Source organism: Odocoileus virginianus, unplaced genomic scaffold, assembly GCF_023699985.2.
Source record: "Odocoileus virginianus isolate 20LAN1187 ecotype Illinois unplaced genomic scaffold, Ovbor_1.2 Unplaced_Contig_15, whole genome shotgun sequence".
NCBI classification, from domain to species: domain Eukaryota; kingdom Metazoa; phylum Chordata; class Mammalia; order Artiodactyla; family Cervidae; genus Odocoileus; species Odocoileus virginianus.
Window position 1 is genome coordinate 1,567,010 of NW_027224332.1, and position 13,058 is coordinate 1,580,067.

General features: G+C 37.9%; 1 protein-coding gene across 7 annotated transcripts in view; it reads right to left on the reverse strand.

Moving 5' to 3' along the window:
- Positions 1–1,657: 1,657 nt before the first annotated feature.
- EXOC6 (exocyst complex component 6) overlaps positions 1,658–13,058 on the reverse strand; it is a 199,519-nt gene continuing 188,118 nt past the window's right edge. For 6 of the 7 annotated variants that reach the window (XM_070464108.1, XM_070464110.1, XM_070464109.1 and 3 more), the window contains 2 exons: positions 4,009–4,121; positions 1,658–2,907 (listed from right to left, as the gene is read on the reverse strand). In XM_070464108.1, coding sequence (XP_070320209.1) covers positions 2,775–2,907; positions 4,009–4,121 — 246 coding nt within the window. In that variant the 3' untranslated portion in view covers positions 1,658–2,774. The remainder of the gene's footprint in view (positions 2,908–4,008; positions 4,122–13,058) is intronic. The other variant, XR_011486471.1, reaches the window with a different exon arrangement.

Here is a 13,058-nt window from a genome sequence, read left to right on the forward strand (position 1 = left end):
GGCCGGGCCGCTCCAAGCGCAGGAAGCGCCGGAGCTGCAGCGCGCAGTGCTCACCTGTTCTGTCCGGAAAGGGCCCGGAGGCTTGGGGACCAAAACTGAGATTTACCAGGGGTTTCGCTCTACAAGCAGAGGGGCAGCGGAGGATCGCAGTGACTACGCGCCCTTAGGGAACGTGCCTTTATAGAAACCCTCGAGCTCGACTTTTTCCGGAGTCCGACGGCTCCCGGGCCAAAATGCCACCTCCTTGTGGGGGTGCGAGCTGCCTCAGGACAGCTCGCGCCGAGCACCTCCCACCTCCCTGGGTCAGCACTCCTTCGATAGAAGCAGCGAGGGAGGGCAAAGAGAGGAGCAACTCACCGGTTTGCCAACCAGGGCTGCGCTCACCCGGGTTGTGTAGACCCCCGCCCACCTCTCTCTTCTCCAGCTTTTTAACCCTTCTCGGCCTACCCAGGCAACATTTATATATACTGGATTGCTCCCTGCGGATTGATCCCGATCCACACGACGTGACGCGCCTCTGCATATTTAAGGCGCTCCACGCAGGGTAACGATTGGAGGCGATGGGCAGCGGCGCGCGCTCTGGGGGGCTGGTGTGGGGAGTGGCGGCAGCTGCTGCGCTACTGCTCAGCCGGTGCCCTGCCCGACGCAGCTCTTCGGGCGGGGCCTGAGGTTTCGCGCCAAGAACTTCCCGACTCCAAGCAGGAGCTCGGCGAGTGGACTGACGTAGCGCAGGGAGCTAACGGGGGCTCTAACTTCCAGGTGCCGGTTCCCACGGCACTCCAGGGCTAAAAGAGATAGGGGTTCTCCCCTTTGCTCTGCTTTTATTCCAGGGAAATCGAGGTCTTCGATGCCTGCCGTGGCATCGCAAGCGCCTACAAAGGATGGCCCGGGTTGCGATTCTTCGACATCCCCTCCCTCCGAGGTCTCTGGTCCACCACTTCCAGAATCCTTCAAAAGGGGGTAGTGTAACTGCTGCCCAAAGCTTCACGGAGACCCCCCCCCCCCCCAACCCCACGAGGAGCAGATATCCCCGGGCGCCTTTCGGGTCTCGAAGACCAAATTCACCGATCCCTCCCCCTTCGTATCCTTCCATCTCATCAGGCTATACAGTTGCTTTTCAGGCTTTTTGTGGGGCCCTAAATGCCCAGGATTCGGGCGTCCTAGTCACTACAGCTCAACCCGAGGGGTGTGTGTGTTGCGGGCGGGGTGATGGTGGGGATTGCCGGGTGCTTGTATCCCTGAGAAAAGTAAACTCAAGACCATCGCCGCCGCGAAGGCACAGTGCTCTGCTCCCAACAGTGCAAAGGCGGCGTCTCTCTGAATCCGGACGCCTCAGCCCAAGCCGGGGAGACTTCCCAAGTACCCTGGAGGGCAGGCTACGGCACTCGAGGGCCACCGCTTTCCAGTCCCCAAAGAGAACTAGCAGCTCGCCGTCTTTAGTAACTTCCAGATTGTACTGTATTGTACCTAGAAGTAACCATGCTTTCCATATAATATTTTTTTAAAACGTTAAGTACTTGAGGATTAGAGACCGTTAAGAGAATAAATGCTTGTTTTCTTTGTTCTGGCGATACTCCCATTCCAGTAACTAAATAACAGCCTTTCTGAAGAAAGCAGTTGTTTTAAATCAGGAAACTCTAAACAGATGCAACAGCAATGAATTTTCAGCAACTTGCTCAACCTTTTTAATATTTAATCACAAAATCAAGAAATGCACATATAATTCTTTACACTTATTTTACAGAGCAAATATAAGTTTCTCACAGGCATAAATTCTGAAAATGCAAAAGGATTATTCAGCATAAATACAAAGAAGACAAAGTAAGGATCAGATTGATATTACCCTTTGGACCACAGTCATTTACACAGAGTAAAAGGTACATTCGTTTTAGGTTTTCCAGAGTTCATTTTGGTTTGGCTTGTTTCCACAATAAGGATCCAGCACTGAGGTCTGCGCCTTGAAGAAAGTAACCTGACCCCTGCGGTAACTTCTATGTGCAGGAGTATGTCCCTCCTAGCACAAGTGGCACCTGAAGTGGTTAGCCCCACTTAGTTTCTGTCCTCCTAACTTGAACCAAACCAAACCAAATAAATGGGGTCAGCTACAAACAATATAGTTAGAAATATTAACCCTGCTGAACAGAAACAACACTGCATCTTCAGAAAATCCAAATACCTTTTCTTCATATTCAGATTAAACCACCCAAGTAGAACAAGTAATTCACATTCTTATTGGGTTAAGTTCAATTTCAGGTTCCTTTACATATTTGTCTATTTCCTCCCTAAAAATCAGCAGAATTAGACAATTTAGTACTAGTGAGGTGAAAATTAAAGCTAAAAGTCAGAAAATGTCAGGGAAATGTCATACATGATTGCATTCCAAAACCAGATACTGGGAAGAAAAAAAAACAACCAGAACAATCATTGAAGTCTAAATAGAAAAAACACCTATAGAGGCATAAGTTCTTCTAATGTATTTACACAATCAGTTTCATGTACAATTTTTGACCTGATTTATATATTACAGTTTTGCCTTTTTTCCCTAGAAGTGAAAAAAATTGTCACATTTTCCATATATAAAATAGTATTCAATTATTTAAAAATCGATACAAATGATATTTATAATTCTTTCTTGTTTCTAAGCTCTCATCAAGTGTCTTTTCTCTATTGTATTTTTTAATTCTGCAAACAATTTTCTGTATCATGACCAGTGCCCGTTAGAGATCAACAGTGAGTCACAGATTTGGCATCACTGAGTGCAAGCGATGTGAAGGCTATGTGTGTTGAGACATACCATTCACCAAACTTCTCAGCTGTTTCACAACTGTCTCTATCAACTTCTGTTTGTCTCGATCATTCTTCCTGAATTGAGCAAATATATTGTTCTTTTTGCTAGTATCCTTCATCCTAGGAATATATGTGAATGAAGAAGCTTAATAAAAGGAATTTAAAAGTTATACTGTAACAACTAAAATATCCTGGCATGCTCTGGGTTATCTCACACTAAATCTATGCTTGAAAAATATACTTCAAAGAAAATAGTTATTACTAATAGAGTTACAGAGATAGCAACCACAGAAAATATTGGCAGCTTTATTTTGCATTCTATATGAAATGGCGTTTTTGAATTACTATATAAATCTAAAAGCATGTTTTCTTACATGATACTATTTTCTAACATCATTCCATAAAGTATGCTAAAATACACACCCTCTACAGAATCTGCAAATCACACTCATACCAAGACAAGGTGAAAGGAAAAATAACAATAGAAAATTTAAAGCAGTAATTTTTTTTGCCTCAGTGGTGTTTCATGGCACTGTAAAACAACTTATTTAAAACAGTTCCTTGTGTCCTTCTCAAATCAAATACACCAGATATTTTGAAATGTGGGAAAATAATACATACTTTCAATGCAAAAACTGAAATTTTTAACAGTGATATCTGAAATATGATACAGAGAAAAGAAAACATGCTGCATAATGAGAAGGAAAAGTAACACCAACACTTGTTTTTTGGACAAAATGCACCAGTAAGTGTTCTGTTACTTCAGATTTTATAATATTTTTTCAAAAGGCATACTTCTTTACCTGTAAGGAATCCAAGCCCATCATGGTAGGCTTTAGATAGCACTGATGGCAAACTGATTCCAGTCCCAATCTACGTTTTAGGAAATACCTTCTTTCCTGTATTACAGTATATATATATATTTTAAGTTCCAATCTCACTTATCTCCAGTAAACATATTTCTAAAGCTAATTAAGTCAGATATTGAGGACACAATAGGAAAAACGTTTAGTTCATATCAACACAAACAGAAATCTCATAAAAAACTATACTGACACTGAAGGCAAGAAAGAAGGTGGCTTATATTTTAATCATTAAAATGAACTGAAATTTTAAGCTCCATGTAGACATTTCTCTTTTGATTAAAAATTTCCAGTTCTTCAATTATCACTGAATTACAAGCTGCTAAAATGATATGCGAAGCTTTCAGAATATACTCACTTCTCCAAAAGAGTAAGGGCTGTGTTTGGATTCACCCGAAGGTACTTAGACGCTGGCTGACCATAATCAGCTAGGTAAGTAGACCAATCCCAAACCATAAACAGGTCGAGGAGCTGAGGAAGATGGGGAAAACGTCAAAGCAATTTTTGACTATTTATCCACGGACAATACATAAAGTATATGCTACTCTTGATCCATTTGACTATAACCTGTTTCTCAGATGGAAGAGAATAACCAACCTATTTTTAAAACTTCATTAACTACACTTTAGAACCAACGTAGTATATGGTATCTTTTTGCTTTTGAAATAACTAAAATTGTCAGGGCTTGCCTTTCTAATAAAGTACTTCATTGCATTTTCAAATAATTGTAAAATAATGAAAACACTATTATATAATTACATTAACACTTGTTCTGATGTATAGAGATTTAATCTTTACACATTATTTGGTTCATACTCAGATTTAACTAGTAAAGGTTGCTGCTAACTGAAAAATTTTAAAGAATTTAAATTGAACCTTTTTTTTTTTTAAGAGGTTAAGTATGTTTATCTTTCAAAGAAGTCGTTTACACCTAGACTTTCCCAAAGTAATTTAAACCTAAAAGCTCAGATAATCTCAATGAAGTGCATTAAACAACCTCTGCTGGATTCTCCCTGGTGATAGATCCTCAGTAGTGTTATGAAATGAGGCCTTCAGGACTCAGCTTGTTAACTCTAGGCAATCATTTTGTATAAACAAACAACAACAAAAAGGAAACCCTCTTGTTTTCCATAGTGTTTTAAAATTGACTATTTGCTTTATAATCTCCAGTTAGAATTGTTGTCAAATATAGAAGTAATCTTTTAAAAGCAATGCCATGCATAAACCAAAGCACCAAACTCCTTATCCAACTTTAAAACCCTAATCCCCTTTAAGCCGTTTAAGACCAACTTCCTATCCCCATCTGAACTGTTTCAGAAAGCTAAATGCTTTACTTACTACCTTCCTTCAGTTTTTATATTATTTTTTCTTTTTGTTTTAGCCCACTTTACAAGTAAGGGGTGTATTGGTTTTGCTTTCAAATGAAGTATTTTTATTTACTCTTGGAACAAGTGAGCAAATCCACTGACTCTGAGAGACATAAAACTTCTGGGGTGGTTAAAAACTAGAGAAAAGTTACAAGAAACTAGCTCTTCCTTAGGAAGACAATGGATCTGTTTGACTCTTCCCCACTCCACTAATTAGAGACTTTCTTGTACAAAGAAGAAAATTCTATAATGAAAATGTTTGCTACTAATATTAAAAGCCACGCTATTTTTTCTTTCAGACAACATTCTAGGCCATACCAAAAGTTAAGTCACTGGTACAGAAACTGCACAGAGACAATGTTAAAAGAATACACTGAAAAAGAAAAGGGAAGTACTCCAAGTTCTGTGTAATTCTTTACTCTTGCTAAAGCAACAGTTTCCCCTTCTTTCACAAGGAGGAAAAGTTACTTTCTACACTCTGCAATGAAAATATAAATTAATATAACTTCTGAAGAATGTGAATTTGCATTATGTATTTAAGAACCTTAGAAAAAATGGCCATTCCCTTTGATTCTTAATCCTACTTCTAGGAATCTAACTTCAGTGAACAATAATAAAGGTAGATAAAATTTTATTAACAAATATGTTAATCTCAAAAATGTTATTTGTGTTATCAAAAATTAAAGAAGAAAAAAAACACTAAAAACACGTTAAATCTCAAATGTTAACAGAAGGGTGAAATTGTGAGATATCTATCTATGTATAGGGAGGTTATTCAAATCAATGCTTACACAGAATTTTAAATAACTTGGGAAGAAGCTTATGATAAACACTACTAATAAAATCACATAAAAACCCATCAAAAGAGACTGGAATAAAATTTGAGAAAATGTTAAGAATAGCTGTAATTTGTATGGTGGGATTATGGGTAATGTGATTGTCTTTATTTTCATAAGGTTTACATACATACTTTTTTTCCCCCCAATAAATTCCAATAATGAATTCCCCTCACACAGTTGTTAAAAGCCTCATTTTGAAGGAGTCCTCTTTCAGGTATGCATTTGTGTTTGCTCAAGTGTGTGTGGGCATGCGCACAGTCAGCAGAAAGTAACCACTTAATGTACTGGCTGCAAATTCCCTTTCTTTTCGAAAGGCAACAGCAACATGACCTTTGGGATTTGGAAGAGGAAAAGGGTTTAAAATAAGGGTTGATCTACCCCCAGGTGAGAAAGGAGGAGCCCATTTAATGAATATAAAACCTACACCAACTCCAACTGTGAGTACAGAAGTGGTTCTTTTACAGCAAAAAATAGACTTTCCTAGATAAAGAAATACTATGCTCTTTTCTCACAAGGTCGGATACTCATTTGCAAAGTCATAGCTAGAAATTTCTTTAGAAATTACAGGAAGCACAAAATTTAACCTAACTGTCCATCTGTTGTTGTTCAGTCACTAAGTTGTGTTTGACTCTGCGACCCCATGGACTGCAAGTAAGCAGGTTTCCCTGTCCACCATCTCCCAGAACTTGCTCAAACTCAAGTCCATTGAGTTGGTGATGCCATCCAACCATCTCATCCTCTGTCATCCCTTCTCCTGCCTTCAATCTTTGCCAGCATCAGGGTCTTTTCCAGTGAGTCGGCTATTGACATCGGGCTTGGTATAGAGGATAGATTTCCTCATTAGAAGGCATTGGGTCTACTGTTAAGGTAAATTAACTTTAGAAAAAAGCACTGCTTTTTCTGAACGGACTATAGAAATGGACTATATCCATAACAATTATAAGGTCCTTTTTCACTTTTTAAAATACAGTTCTTTTGAGATGAAAGATGTAACACAAAACTAGGGCATTATTCTTGGGTCCTACCTAACATTATGCCGGGCCAGGTTCATGGACTGAGTCCATTTCTACAAGCTGCTACCTGTGCCTCTTTTGACCAAGAAGCAGGAGGCCAGGTTTCTGGGATGGTTTAAAAACATGACTGCTCTGGAGCCACAGTGTGACAGGAAGGGATGAGGAAACTGGAGTGGTGCCATCGACTTCTTCACTCCACACAGTCACTGCCTTGGGAATGCCTCTCACATTCATTGTGGTTTCACAGGATGTATTCTGTCCTTATGGAAAACTTCACTTCTCTGTTTCAAGTTTTGCTTCCTTCAGATGGCAGTACACAAATAATACATTTGTTATTAATCACAAAAAATCTCCCTCAGTCTTGTAAATAAACTGTGAGACATGGTCTCAACAGGTGAATTTATTAGTTAACATATATAACTGAAATTCAGAGATGTAGATCAAACATGAACAAAAACAAAAATCTCCCCTAGATTATCCACAAGCAGTTTTACAATTACTTATTAAAGGATAAAGTCAGGTATATTATAACAAAAATTGGTATTAGGTTCTAAAAATGGGTTTGTTCCAATAGTCAAGTAAAGTAATTCCATCTTAAATCCTTTGGGGAAGTAAGCAAAGTATGGATCATACAAAAATGAATAGCAAAATAACATGCCTCAGTTCTATTTCATCATGATTTATAAGATTACCTAAAATTAGTAACCTAACTTTTTTTTTTACCAAGGATTCAAAAATGCCCTTCATAACTAATCTGATAATATAAGGTGGATTTATGCCAACTTTTTAAAGTGAGTTGTACGTTTCACTTCCTCAGTGATTCCTACAGTATGTCCAGCAAACAAAAAGATTCGGCTTAAGAAAAGAAATGGTTACATGGGTGGTCTATTTATATGCTCAATATAGTTGAGAATCACTTTAGAATCACTGAAGAGTTAGTCTGTGTCAAAGCATTTAGCCTGCTGACGTTTCCCATCCTAAATTGCACTCCAAATCTACACCCAAGAAACTTGGGGTCTCAGACCTGTTGAGATCACTTTGTGCAAACGACACAATGAATCTAGCCCGACTTAAAACCATTCTATGGAACTCTTTTTGCCTTTGTAAAAGTGAACCCAGAGTGCTAGGTCATTTTCCCTTGAATCTGGTTTAGCTTTCTTTGTTTTGGGTCTTCGGGTTTTGCTTTTGAAGCACCTCAGGGGCAGTGACCCAAGGCAGAAGATAAATAAAGTTAAGCCAACCTCAAGAGAAAAGCAACTGGGGATACCAGGTCTGCTTTTGTAAATGTGAACAGTGATCTGGGGGCTCAGGGTCAACCTTAGTCCCCCAAATTCCCCTTTCCAAACACTAAACCCACCTGGGACCTCAAAGTTGCTTTGCAGATTCCAAAAGTAAACCAGGAGATCATTTTTCCTTTGCTTCCAAAAAACAAAGCCAAAGCAAGGGCTCCTAGAGTGCTTCAGAGACTTAAACGACAACAAAAATCCTAAACCAGAACGTAGCTTTAAGGAAGAAATATGAGCAATTAGGCACTGGGGGATTCAAAAAAAATGGGGCTTATTAAATTGACCACAATGGGGAGGGGGGGCGGAATACAAGTACTTTTTCTAAATAGATGTTGAAATCAAATGATGAGCTCCATATGCTTTTTAAAGCACTTGGCTTTTACCCCTTTCCAACTATCTGAAAACACATTTGGAAAATTCCACATGCCGCACAGAAAAGAATTTTCAGTAGCAGATAGAGGGGGCTTGGGCAAAAACTAAAGAAGCAGTGTTGAGCTTCTATCCACTTCATTTTTTGCCTCTAGGTGTTCACTGCTCTCGTGCTGCCTTTTGACTCTCTGATACACCTGACCCCTAACCCACGTCTGCCCTCTTCAAATAGTCCATCTGCCAAACCCACTCGCAGACAGCCTTTCCACTCCTAACTATGTGAGGATCAGGAGCAAGGTCTGAGCACATTGTGGCTTAAAGGCATTCTTCTCTTCAAGTCACTTAACTCCAGTGAACTGCACACAGCAGAAGCAGAATGCTCCTAAAGTATTTCTGATGATAAGCCAAGTAGTAGTCCTAGATAACTACTAGGTTGGTTTGGAATTTGAGGAAAAAAGAGGCAAAAGAAATTTACATCATTAGATTTATACACATCTGTATTTACTTTTTCTTGAATTTCTTGGTCACTACCATGGCTAAAAGACCATGAAGATACATATATATGTTTGATTTTATGTGGTTTCTTTCTTTATTAATTTTATAAGTAATACATGGTTAATAATCAAATGGGGCAGATCATAAAACCAACAGTCCACTATCCTACACTTTCCATTCTCAAATGCAGTCAAGTTAACTCCTGTTTTAATATTGGTGATTACCTCAATATTTCTAAATATACTTATTTTTCTTGTTTTTATTTATCATCATACAGTTAGCATATATAAAGATTTATCTTATTTATACTACCTTCCTATTTTTGATAGTCATAACAATTTTTCTCTATTTTTGCTTTTATAATTTTAATATAATTAGACTCCTGTTTCTTCTTATATCACCTTAGAATTTTTTTTTAACAGTTTTGAGATGTATTTCATATATAGTCCAGTTTATCCATTTAAAGTATACAAATCAGTGGTCTTGAGTACATTCAGGGAATTCTCCAACCATCTCAATAAATTTGAGAACATTTTTATCACCCCATACTCATTAGCAGTCAGTCTCCAAAGTGCAGTCACACAACATGTGTTTTTTGTGTGTCCAGTTTCTTTTACTTAACATAATATTTTTAAGGTTTATTCATGTTGTAGCAGGTATCAGTAATTCATTCCTCTTTACTGCCAAATAACATTCTGTTATATGAATATACCACATTTGTTTATCTACTTATCAGTTACTGAACATTTGGGTTATTCCCATCCAGGGGCTATTATGAATAATACTGCTATGAACATGTTTTTGGGTGGACATGAATTTTACTCTTGGGTATATATCTGGGAGTAGCATTGGTTGCAGAAACTTTTAAGAGGATCTTTTGACTTTCCATTTGGTAATGTAAGAATATTAGCACCTTATATAGTTGAGTTTTAAATAATTCTCTTGGCAATTGGGGTTTAGAATATTTATATTATATATTTAAACTCATATAACAAAAGATATTTAGCTGAAGTTTCCTAAAAAGTTCTTTATGAATCCAGACAGATATTAGTAAATTATTATGAAGAATTTGGGGGGACTTTCCTGGCAGTTCAGTAGTTAAGACTTTGTGCTTCCACTTCGGGGGGGGCATGAGTTCTATCCCTGGTTGGAGAACTAAGATCTTGCATGACATGAGGCACAGCCCCCTCCCCCCAAATAACTTTTTTGTCTTCTACTTCTAAAATACAAAAAACCCAGTAACTAGCCAAATAGAAAAGAACATTTCAGATATTTTGCTTAAGTGGTTGAGTGTGATTTTGGCTTGTATGCTACCTTCACATATATATGTGGCCTGTTTTTCTTGTACCTTGTTCAGTTGCCTCGTGTTGTGAGGTGAGTCACACAGAGTACTAGCACTTACCTAATTACCCAAACCAGAAACCTGGATTCACTCTGCTTTGAATCTTCTCTCTCACAACTCCTGCACCTTATTTATTCCCAAATTATATCAACTTAATGTCCTAAATATTTTTTTTCCTAGATATTTCTTGAATTCACTTGTTACCTACTTTCCACCACTGCTGTTACTACTGTCCTAGATTTAGATATCAGATTCTGTCCCCTAGGGCCTTTGGTCTTGCCTATTCCCTCTGCCTCCTCCCCAGGATCCATCAACCTCCACACTGCTGCCAGAGAGAAGAAGCTAAAATACATACCTGATCATATCATTCACTTGCCTAAAACTTTCAATGACTTCCTGGCTCCTACAAGATAAAGTTCCAGTTCCTTAGCATGACATGCAAAGCGATCTTCTGGCTTCCTCTCCTGCCTTGGAATTTGAGCTCCTAAACAAGGAACTACTCAGAGTTCTCTTAAAAACCATGATGATCCCCCATGAAATTGTCATTTTCTTCTGTGAGTCGCTTTCTCCTCCTTCTTCACCCAGGAACTCTCACTTATTCCATACAATTTAAGTCTGGATTCACTTTTCTCAGGAAGCCTTCCCAGACCACCATAGGTTAGCTGTTCTCTTTCGTGTGTCCTCACATCCCCCTTCACAAAATCTCTTTCACACTGTTTTTCACACTATATTGGTATCATAGTTACTATGTCTGTCTACTAAACTAAAGAATCAAATATCAGTAATTCCTTCTGTAGTCTGGATGATGCATGGCTAACTCAGCCTGACTTTTTCTTATACACCAGTAGTGAAGCCTTTTCTTCTTCCTATTAATGTACTTTGTAAGTGCCTCAAAGCTGGTGACTTGTTTGACTTGTTTTGCTTAACATCTGTACCTTCACATTTGGCCCAGTACCTGGTATATAGCAGGAACTAAGCAAATGTTACCTTTTCACGCAGAGTTTATGTCTATGCAGAGCCCACATCACATATACTAATAAGATAGCTATGTTATCATTTACTTTACTATTTACAATCAAGACAACTCTGAATTTTTAGTAATGCCTTATATTATTCTGAAAGCCAGACACTTAGTCTCTTTGATTTAATCTGTGCTATAGAATATAGTAAAATATTTCATAACCAAATTTCTGTTCCTGAGATTTACCTTTTGTAATCAGTGTTGCCACAATCAAACATGCTAAATAAACATTCCTCAGTCATACCTTTAATTTTCTATCCGGATTCACTACATCATCTGCCACACTTATATAACAGGGAGTTATGTAATGACTTTACCGATGAAGCTCAGTCTTCCAATACTAAAGAAATCAAACCTTGAAACTCATGATGTGAGGTGTTCACTAAACTTTTAGTTCTCTATCACGAGTCATTTTGTGTCATTGCAACTCTGAAGAAATAAGATCTGCTAATATGAACTAACTTTGGAAGAACTCAAACAACAAAGGAAAACAATATGGATCAGCCAATGAACAAGAATTGTATGCCAATGTGTCTTTACTCCAGGATATAGTAGTTGCTCAAATGAGAGAAGCTAGACTGGGCTGGGATTTCTTTAAGTACTCCTGTAGAGTACACTTATTAAGAAGAACAAAAGGGAGAGGGTAACCATTTTTAAAATTTATAAGAGTCTAAGTGGCTACTCCTCTCCTCTCCTCCTCATGGTTGTGTTCTAAAAAAATGCAAATGAAAACTTGGAGACACTAATAGCTGGGTTAATTTAGTCTTAAATGTAATTAGTGACGTATGTTTTACTATAAAATTTTAGCAAGTCAAATAATATATATTATTTATAATTTGTCACTAGTTATAAACACTGACTTTCGGCTTTTGAAAAAACAAAGTTAAACTAAAATTAAAACTAAATGCTTCAGGCCCCAGTACATATTATCATTCTGTTCTTTGAAATGGAACTCAGGCCACTTGAGACAAATGAAACACAACATGACCATTATTATATCCTAACTGCCTCAGGAGGAAAAGGGGGAGAGTTTCTATGGTAATAACTTAGCAGGCACTGACAAAGCAAATACCCCAGTTCTAGTCCTTGCAAGAAATGTTTGGTGAAGTGGGGAAGTGAATTTCAGATGCATGTCTCATTTGTTCAGCTTTCTAGAGATACAGGTCTCTGTTTTATGTCCCAGAATATATTAATAAATACAAATCTTTGCCAATTTGCCTTAGATTCCCAATGAATACAGAGTTAGCTAGTTTACTGTACTTAGCATGAAGGAAATAAGGAAAATAAGGACCTTTGTGGTCTATATTAAAGACAAAGAATACTATAATATCTTTGTGAATATTTGTATGAAATATTTAATGGAGCCTGAATCCTCATTCATTTTTTTCTTTCAAATCTTATAATAGATTTTGTAATTTTTACTCAACTTAAAAATATATGTATTTTTTGTTTGTATAAATCTAAAAGGAACTTACTTATGTTAAATAATTTATTAACCTCTAATTATCCAGGGGCTTCCCAGAAGGCTCAGACAGTTAAAAAAAAAAAAAAAAAGCTGCCTGCAATGTAGGAGACCCAGGTTCGATTTGTACAGATGTGAGAGTTGGACCATAAAGAAGGCTGAGTACCAAAGAATTGATGCTTTCGAACTGTGGTGCTGAAGACTCTTGAGGGTC